Source organism: Boleophthalmus pectinirostris, unplaced genomic scaffold (assembly GCF_026225935.1).
Source record: "Boleophthalmus pectinirostris isolate CB_2022bp ecotype Guang Dong unplaced genomic scaffold, ASM2622593v1 HiC_scaffold_6, whole genome shotgun sequence".
In the NCBI taxonomy this organism is placed as follows: Eukaryota; Metazoa; Chordata; class Actinopteri; order Gobiiformes; family Gobiidae; genus Boleophthalmus; species Boleophthalmus pectinirostris.
The window spans coordinates 8,511,458-8,521,741 of NW_026571447.1; the positions used below are offsets into that span (position 1 = coordinate 8,511,458).

At 37.3% G+C, this 10,284-nt stretch overlaps 2 protein-coding genes across 2 annotated transcripts in view; both read right to left on the reverse strand.

Annotated features, from left to right (window-relative positions):
- Nucleotides 1-2,337: 2,337 nt before the first annotated feature.
- Nucleotides 2,338-6,790, reverse strand: LOC110162669 (protein CTLA-2-beta-like). Its single transcript, XM_055163660.1, has 5 exons — nt 6,708-6,790; nt 5,906-5,970; nt 4,959-5,041; nt 4,756-4,878; nt 2,338-3,044 (listed from the first exon to the last, which is right to left on the reverse strand). Exons 2-5 carry the CDS (start codon nt 5,961-5,963, stop codon nt 2,973-2,975), a joined length of 336 nt encoding a protein of 111 aa, XP_055019635.1. The 5' UTR covers nt 5,964-5,970; nt 6,708-6,790; the 3' UTR covers nt 2,338-2,972.
- A 2,891-nt stretch (nt 6,791-9,681) lies between these two features.
- LOC110162670 (protein CTLA-2-alpha-like) overlaps nt 9,682-10,284 on the reverse strand; it is a 2,965-nt gene continuing 2,362 nt past the window's right edge. Inside the window, exon 4 of the mRNA XM_020927572.2 lies at nt 9,682-10,038. Coding sequence (XP_020783231.2) covers nt 9,958-10,038 — 81 coding nt within the window. The 3' untranslated portion in view covers nt 9,682-9,957. The remainder of the gene's footprint in view (nt 10,039-10,284) is intronic.

Below are 10,284 nucleotides of genomic sequence, written 5' to 3' on the forward strand. Positions count from 1 at the left end.
ATTTAATATAACTAAACTAATCCAGGGCTGAACCAGATCTAAACCATGACTAAACATGGGCTAAAGCAGGAATAAACCAGGACTAAACATGGGCTGAAGCAGGACTAAACCAGGGCTAAACATGGGCTAAAGCAGGACTAAACCAGGACTAAACCAGGACTAAACATGGGCTAAAGCAGGACTAAACCAGGACTAAACATGGGCTAAATCAGGACTGAATCAGGACTAAACCAGGACTAAACTATGGCTGAACCAGGACTAAACCAGGACTAAACCAGGAGAGTCAGTTTCAGTTTTATGGAACTAAAACCTGAAACAGTCTTCCTGAACATGTGAGACAGGCCTCTACTTGACTTATTGACTTATGCAAAAGAAAGGTTCATACTTTGCACTCTACTCTTTTACTGTTAATGTTATGATGATTATTTTGGTTTTCGATTACTTTGCATTGTGGTTTTAACATCTTTCTTATTCTGTAAAACAATTTGAATTACTTTTTGTACAAACTGTGCTGTACAAATAAACTGACACTACTGAATACTTTTGCATGTTTATCAAAGTGTACCATAATTAACTCCAGTTGGATTTTAAATGTTTTGAAATTGAGCTTTTCTACATGGTAAAAATTGTTAAAATGATACCTGGATTTGATTCGAAGGAAAAAAAATGCAAAAATATCATATACTTGTTGGAAGGTTACACTTATTGCTTCTATTTTGTTTTAATAGTTGCAATTGTAGACAAATCTCCAGAACAACATTGTGCTATTATTCATTTACAATATGTCTCACACCTCTAAGTTTTAGTATTGATTAGAATCAGTGTTTTTTTGTTTCGTTTTTTTTTTAAACTGTAGTCACTTCCTAAAATCATGTGAACTCATTTTGAAAGTTTGTCAAAAATTCTGAGAGAATGAAAAACAGCTTACTCTACAGTTATCTGCTTCACAGTTACAGTAAGCAGGTGTAGATTTTCCTTCCTCATTCCTCACAAACCAAACAAACAAGCTCTGAGCACATGACAAGTGACAGTGCACATTTACTGGTAACCCTAAGTTCTGCAGAAGTACTTACTCATACACAACTCGACTGAATGGATGATATTGCACCTTCTCTGTGCTAATTTCAAGCAAAGATTTTTTAAGAACCTTAAGCTGAATCAGTGTATCAATGTGCAAATATAGCATCGTGATGAATCTCATGAGCCTGTGGTGGGACATTTAAATAAGGAAATGTATGTACCCTGTACTCTTATTCTTTACATAAGTAGTATTACAATCTCAGCTGAACCTGGGTTGCTTGTGCCTTAACCTGCATATAAGCAGGACACATACATGTTCTTCTCTTTCTCAGTATATATGGAGAGGCCATGTCTCATGTAAAAGCTCAGAACCTCCAGAATTCCCTCCTTGAGCTGCAGAGGCTGCACTAGCACTGATTGATGACTGGCTGCAGGTTCTAGGGTTTAGGTCGTGACCATTCAAATCAGAGAGAGGCATTTTTAACTGAATTTCAGCATTGAAACTGGCAACCCAAGTGAGACTCGTGTGAGGCTCATTCTGCTTTCTGATTGGATGCAAAACACCAAATTATAACATCATTTGGCCATCATCATTTTTGTAATTAAGAATAAATTAACATCACAATTGTTACCAGCAACACTTGATTTGGACATTAAACTTATATCTGTGGACACAGACAGGTCACATTCATGGAATTTGAATTAAATACCTTTAACAAAGAGCACACTGAACACAGTTTGAAGAAAGAAAATAATGCAGAATGACAATAATGCTCAAATGTTATTCATCAGATGTTTCTCAGACAAACCTAGAGCTGATATATTTATTATAAGACTGCCAGACTATTGAGATAAAAAGAATTACAAAATGGCAGAGGAAACCCCGGCCCACTTTTGACCCCTAATTGGCACAGGAATTTCCTCCTCTGAGCTTCCCTGTGTCAGATTAAGGACGCCATATGCCTGTATGTATGTATGTATGTATGTATGTATGTATCTATTTATTTATTTGACAAATGTAAAAGTACATAAAATGCTTCTGATATAAAATAAAAATGACAAGAAAGTGTAATATGGATTTATTTTTTTTTTAAATATATATACATTTTGACATTTCTTTGGCAATGTATTTTCACAAATACTCATTTCAGCTCAGACTGCACATACTCAAGACCAAAGGGAAAAAAGTAGTTCATTGCAACTCTCTGGCGCCCTCTGCTGGTTACATATATGATAAACAAATACTCATCTGGTTTGACATCTTTCTACCAAATCACCCGCAAGTGATTAATACTGTAAACATGCACATAGGAAACATTTAACACAAACAAGTGTTTATTGATGTATTCAGTGTAAATTCACTTTTAGTGTAACTTTTTTATATTATCACCACTGTCCACTTGGGGGTGAACTTGTCTAAGAATATGCATTTATTATTACCATAGTTCATGGAACAAATAAAGAAAATATGTTAAGAAAAGTAAAAGGACAAATAAAAGGGGAAACACTTACAAACATTACATATCCAAGGTAACTGTATGAGTGAGGAATCACCAAGATTTTCTATGTTGTGTTAGTTGGATTTTTGTGAAACTGTTATTGAAGGAGTGATCTGAAGTGACAGAATGAGTGTGAGTCTTATTGTTGAGCTATAGATGACATCACAGCATTCTATAGGACAATATTAATGAATACACATGGGGATCAACTAAAATTAATATAGTTAAAATGCAGCTTTCTGTTGTAATACAGTGACTTCTTGGGTCTAGTCACTAATAAAGATGGTCAGGTTCCACATTAGACCCTTTACCTTTTAGGTATTTCAGGGTAAAGTACAACAGAATCTATAGGGAAATCTGTCTCTTGTCCCCCATCAGGGAGGATGACGTCATCAGATTCTAATCTGAAAACTTCCACTTGTCCATTCACGGTTGGGCTCTTGCAGCTGTTCCTTAATGCTCCTCATCTTGGAGGTGAATGTGATGCTTGCGTCTTTGACAGCCACAACACACTTCATCTGGTTTCTGCAAAACAGAGGCACTCAATGAGACACGTACAAAAATTCATTCAGAGAATTTTTTTCTAAGGTGTGTGATTTTTCTTCTGGTATTTTGTTCAATTTCAATGACATAGATAGTCTTTTTTTTGAGTAAGTATGTAAAAAATTACATTCTGTGGCTTTATGGTGTAAGTTTGTTTTGTTCATAAACTTAAAGGAAGCATATTAAGCAAAATAACTTCCCTAACAGCTCTTCGGATCCTTCCAGGGGAGGCGGGCCTCACCTATTGAAAAGTGCTGCACTAAAGCTATGTTAGCCCAGTATGACTAATGTTTACATGTTGAAACATACCATTGCTTTTATACTGTTGTTTATGTAAAGTATTTTAATGCAAAATGTATTTATTTATTACTGTACTTATGGAAATTGTTTATCTAATGTCTGATTATGTGTACACTGCTAAAAACTAAATGCTAGCTACGGTAACTAAGAGCCACTACTATTATTTTTAATGTCTTTTATACTAAACTTTGTCCAATACAGGCCAGGGCTGCCTGGTTGGGTACAAACCACCCTGATGATGAGTTGAAAAGCCCAAAAGAACCTAAACCATAACTGCTCTACAACACCCTGCTTCTACAGTCTCGTACGGATTGTTGCTTGCACTTATGGACAATTATTACATGGACAATCTGTTTTTTACATAAATGAACAATAAGCCCACATCGCTGTGGCAAATACCTCAAATGTGTGAATGTTATTTCTGTCACTAGCAAAGTAACTTCTCCCCCTTTTTTTTTTTTTTTTTTTTTTTAAACGTATGGCTGCTACTGTTATACTGCCATTGCAAATTTAACTATTACAATTTTAAATAAGAGCACTTGAACTGAATTGACTTAACTTAAGGTTTAAACATTAGCCTAATTCAAGCTTGATCATCTAATTCTGCAGATGTATATACTGGGTGTTTGTTAAATCACATTGCACTAACAATCAATATCATGGCACCAGCCACCTGAACGTCATTACTCTCTTGTCTCTTGTAGTCTCTTGTATTATTCTCCCAGAGAGCCGTGTCCTTTTCTTCTGGTTCTAGCCCATAAACCAATTCATCTTCCCCCTTTATCAGTGGCATACACCAGGAATGCTACACACGAATCACTCAACATATAAATGTAAGATAGTATAATGAGAGGATACCGTTACTGCATAACTACAAGTTCCAAGAAGTCAATTTTGCTTAATATGCTTCCTTTAAGTTTATCGACAAAACAAAGTTTGACCATAAAGCCACAGTATGTCATTTTTTTTTTACATATTTACCACCCCCTATACCCCCACCCCCTTTCCCCCAAAAAAGACAAATAAAAAAACATGTGTTTACATTTGGGCTGTTTTGTTTGCACTGAAACATGTATAAAAAGTTGCTCCCTTACTTGATCCCTCAATTCCATGGAAATGTTATTATGGTAGAAACAGGTTTGTGGAGATGCAAGCAGTTTTACAATAAAACATCTATTAAAAACATTCTTTTATTTTTGTCAATTTTTTGGGAAAAAGTCACATACTATGGCTTTAAAATATAACCCTTACTGTTAAAATATTCAAAATGGCCTCTTGGCTGTTCTAGCACATTGTCCTCTGCTTTTCACTACGACCAAACATCCATGATAGATTTGAATGTAGTTATTCTGTACTATTATGAATCTCGTCATATCTGTGTGTGTGAACTCACCTTGTCAGAGAACTGGTTGATGCCCATCCACCACGTGTGCTTGCCTTCATCTGCCTCCTTGTTGTGGGCTTCCACTCGTTTCAGTGACTCCTCCCAAAGCGCTCTGCGGACCTTATCCTCCTCCTGAAACATCCACAGTAAACAAGAGCTCACAAACAGGCCCAATGGGGAAACGTTGTTGTATAGAAGAAACAGCCACTAACCGAATCATATACTTTCTCAAACTTTTGCTTGTATGCCTCCCATTCGGCGTCCAAGTCGGCCATCGTGACCGTCTCCACAGGCGCTGCAACAAAGTGAAGATAAAACTGAAGCTCAGTTTTAAAAGGGTGAATCTTATTATTAACTGGAGACGACATCAGCTGCAAAGTGTCAATTCAATTAAAAATCTGTCTCCTGAGATGGAATTCTAAGCTGTGTGGCCCCCTACTGTCTTGTGTGGTACTTTACATGTGTATCTACATATTCACCTCATTCTTCCTCATCCTCTTTTATCAACTGCTACTGACATGGACTTCTGTTGTATTTAGCATTTGTGATTATGACAGAATCTCATTAATATCAGTGGAGAACTATAGAAATGTCTTATGTTTAAAATGTGTCAAATCAATGAGGTCAAGACCACAATGAACCCTTTCTCTGAGAGGCTTCAAAACAGCTTTGTCTGTAAATCTTATTTGAAGTCAGGTGAACAGCCAATTAAAAATTAAAAAGTAAAAAGCAGATTTTGTTGTAATACAGTAAGTTAGTGGGTTTAGTCAATAATAGAAATGTTCAGTATCTTTTGGATGTTTTGTGGCAAAGTAATCACTCGGTCATAGTGTTACAGTCTCATGTCCTGCATCTGTGAGTCACCATCACATGCAAGAATCTGAAATCCACCAACTGATAATTTGCATCTGATATCGTCAACTTTCCCTGGGGGTGTGATAACTGTAGGCATGCTCTGTCTGAGACTTTAATCTGAGCATTATTTTACCACAATCTGACCAGAAAGAGCTGATTTAGTGGGAACAGATAATCTTTCAACAGCTAAATCCTTGGCAAATAATTTTACAGTCACAAGCTACCTAGCATTAGCAAACAGTTTCTAAAAATCAGATCGAAAAACTTTTTGACTTTTAGCATTTACTAAATGTGTGCATTATACCTCTATGGTAACTGGTCGCCATTCCACCATAGAGACACATGTAGAATACCCCCAGCATGATATCACTGCAAAGTATCAGTAGTGTAAGAATACTTTAACATTAAATTTAGTAGTAGTGTCAGCTTCTCCTGGAGGCAGCCTGAACAGAGGATCTTAAGAAAGAGGCTTGGAGAGTTAGAACAGTTCTCAGACATGTCTCTTTATTGGTTCAGGCAGGTACAGGTCTCAAGATTCAAGTTGATTCAGCATGATTTTGCCTACTTTGTGCGTCGGTCGTCCCTCGACAACGCAGTCGACGTTCCCCCACTGATGCACAGAAAAACTGGGTGCCTTTTATACCAGCATAACTGTTGAGTTAGCATCTTCATGGTAACATACACAGCAGTTTTGTCCCAACACGTGTCCCATAACAGGCTGGCATATGCTAAAGGTTGGAGACACACCCCTTATCTGTCCCATATACATTCACAGTCCATATGACATCATATCCCAACCCCATTGACACTCCAAAGTCCAGAAACATACACAGCATGTACACAGGGATTCATTACAGGGCAAATTAACATATGAATGAAACTTTAAAAACACAGGGTAGAAGCCCACAGTAGCATCTAAAAATCTCCTTTAGTTTAACACAATGCAACAGTGACAATGTAAACATGTCCTGAGTTAACCCAGCCATGTGAGTGACCTCCACAGCTAGGCTACAAACAACACGCACTACTTCTGTTTATATTCCTTTCCTTTTGATGTATCTGAGCTAACAGACCGACATACAGGAGAGAAAGAATCGTTTTCCTACCTTTATATAAACCCAAAGTGGAATCCTGATCCAGAGTCTTGTGTGTTGCTTTGTGGAGCTTCAGGGAGCAGATTTGTAGCAGAGCTGTGAGGGGGCGTGGCCAGAGTGCGCATGTTTTCCGAGCAGAGAGAGAGAGAGAGAGAGAGAGAGAGAGAGAGAGAGAGAGAGAGAGAGAGAGAGAGAGAGAGAGAGAGAGAGAGAGAGAGAGAGAGAGAGAGAGAGAGAGAGAGAGAGAGAGAGAGAGAGAGAGAGAGAGAGAGAGAGAGAGAGAGAGAGAGAGAGAGAGAGAGAGAGAGAGAGAGAGAGAGAGAGAGAGAGAGAGAGAGAGAGAGAGAGAGAGAGAGAGAGAGAGAGAGAGAGAGAGAGAGAGGAGAGAGAGAGAGAGAGAGAGAGAGAGAGAGAGAGAGGAGAGAGAGAGAGAGAGAGAGAGAGAGAGAGAGAGAGAGAGAGAGAGAGAGAGAGAGAGAGAGAGAGAGAGAGAGAGAGAGAGAGAGAGAGAGAGAGAGAGAGAGAGAGAGAGAGAGGGAGAGAGAGAGAGAGAGAGAGAGAGAGAGAGAGAGAGAGGAGAGAGAGAGAGAGAGAGAGAGAGAGAGAGAGAGAGAGAGAGAGAGAGAGAGAGAGAGAGAGAGAGAGAGAGAGAGAGAGAGAGAGAGAGAGAGAGAGAGAGAGAGGAGAGAGGGAGAGAGAGACAGAGAGAGAGAGAGAGAGCTGTCACAGCACAATTCTCTGGAACACACACCAAGGAATCCGTGTGTCATTTCTATTTCCTCGCTTCCCATAAAAATAAAAATAATAATCATAATAATAATAATAATGAAAATTAAGAGAGCGAGCACATTACCTTCATTAGATTATAACCTACTCTATACGTAGAGTAACTCTCAAATTACTATTAAAATATTATTTAATATATCAGACACCCAAATCTAAACAGACTACTAGAAGATGTGTTCACGTGACATCTCAACTTTCTAGATGCCTACTTTAAACTAGTGAGGTGGAGGACAGGTCAGAATGTACGCATCACGAATTTCGGACTTCTGGTCATCGCGCAATGCATACTGGGAAGGATTTTCCAAAAAAGTGAGCATCAAACCGCCATGTTTGTTTTCCCAGTGGGATGTGTCTATTGTCAAAGCTGGTCTTTTCTAGTTTTTTGAACCATATAATTTTTGTTTCTGGTTCTGATGTTGTCAGATTTTTCTTTTGGGATTTGGACATTGTAAATGTGTGGTTGTTGGATGTCCTAACAGCGGAAAAAGGCTCGAGAAATGGGCTTTGGAAGTTTGTGAACTCCATAAATGCAAAAGGGAATCAGGACAAAAAGGTAACCTTTGGCTGCCTAAGAAATCATCCCGAGTTTGCAGCAAACATATTTATATGTGGAGTGCCATCAAAGCGGGATTCTGTTTGTTAAGCGAGAGGTGCAGAAGACAAACAGGCTGAGCTCGCACTTTCTTGTTTGCCTGACTTTACAGCAACATTACATCTAGGTCACTTTGCAGTGGAAGGTGTTTCTCAGCAAACAGCTGGTGCCTTTTGCTTTGGCGTTAACTTTTTAAATTCATAACCAAGGTGGAGCGAGGGATCGAGATTTTGCTTCGATGGCTCTCCACGTACAAAATGTTTGCTACAAACTCAGGATGATTTCTTAGGCAGCCAAAGGTTTCCTTTTTTGTCTTTCCTTTGTATCAATCCTGCCCATTGCCTTTGCCTTTCACTATTTTTCAATTCCGTTGGGAAGGGAAACAGTTTGAACGGAGGTTTGCCATCACACAAATCTGATTCCTTTTTGCATTTATAGAGTTCGCAAACTTCTGAAGCCCATTTTCTGCTGTTAGGATCCAACAACCACACAATTACGATGTCTGAATTCCAAAACTAAAATATGACAATATCAGAACCAGAAACAAAAGCGATATGGTTCAAAAGACTTGAAAAGATCGGCTTTGTCAATAGAGGCACATCCCACTGGGAAAACAAACATGGAGGTTTGATGCTAATTTTTTCAGAAAATCCTTCCCAGTATGCATTGCGCAATGACCGGAAGTTCGAAATTCATGATGCATGTATTCTGTGATGGGAATTACAGTTTAATTGTCACATTACACATCTTTTAACCTGGTTTATGTTTAATATACTTTAATGTCTATCCACAAAACAAAAACTGGCACAAAAATCAACACCTAAACAAAAGTGATGGTTTTCACGGTAGCTTCAAAAAGTGATGTCATTATTCAACCCTTAAAACCTGATAGTTGTTAGCTTAAAGGACTAAGACAAAAGTAGCCTATGTGGAGCCAGTCCATTTGAAGTTTATTTTTTTTATTTTTTTTTCACAATTTGTAAATTTCTCATAGAATTATGTACACATTTTTTATGCTTGAATAATCTGTAGGCAAATAATTTTTATTTACATTTACATTTAGATTTTTATTCCTTTAAATATAAACAACAAGTAAATATTTAAAGCAATAAACTTCACACTATATTATTATTATGTTTAAATAAATAAATAAATAAATAAATCCTCGCCTCCTTCTCCTTGATTCTGTAGGAAATGGGTGAGGAAGTCCCAGCTACAGAGGAGACACAGTGAGGAGAGTGGATATAAACTCCTCACTGAGATCAATAAAGTTTGATTCTTTTATCTGAATTTATTCATTCTGAAGCCTCCCTCATGTTTACTCCTTCCTACCGTGGTTTTCTTTGAGACACCACTTAATATGACACATTTGATTGACAGCTGAAACATGGAGGATCGTGGAGAGAAATCAAGGAGAAGGAAACGGGGAAAGAGAATTGAGAGGCGGCCCCAGTGTCAGACAGGTTAGCTCAGCGTTCACAGTAAAGAGACTGTGGATGCCATATGCCTGTTTTTTTTTTTTTTATGTATTTATTTTAGTTTTCTGGAAATTTGGAAAATGTGAAACTAAATAAAATGTTTCAGATACAAAATTAAAATGACAAGAAATAAAGTATGATATAACAATGTTTATTTAATATATGTTGGTATTTCTTTGGCAAGGTATTTTCACAAATACTGTTCTTTGTTAAAATCATCACACCAATTTCAGCCCACGCTGCACAAAAAAAAAAAAAAAAATACTATACACATATAATGTATACACATATACTGTATGTGACAAACAAATACTTGACTGGTTTGACTTGTCCCCAACCAAATCATCCTCAAGAAATGAATACTATAACATGCACATAGGAAACATTTCACAGAAGCAAGTATTTATTATTTGTGGGATTGCATTGTATTCCATTCTTCTACAAATGGAGGCTGAATTAGGCCACAAGGCAGCGGTTCTTCTGGTTTCTGCAAAACAGAGACACTCAGTAGAACATGTACAAAAATGTTTCTAAGAAAGTGTATGATTTTTTCATCTGGTAATTTTGTGCAATTTCAATAACATAAATTATGAGGTTACATTTTGTACAGTTTAAACAGCAAATAAATAAATCAATAAAATAAATTAAGTAAAGTAAAAATAAAAATATGACGCATAAATCACACAACATTAAAATGTGAGTAAATATAATGACTACGAGTTCCTAAAATAAA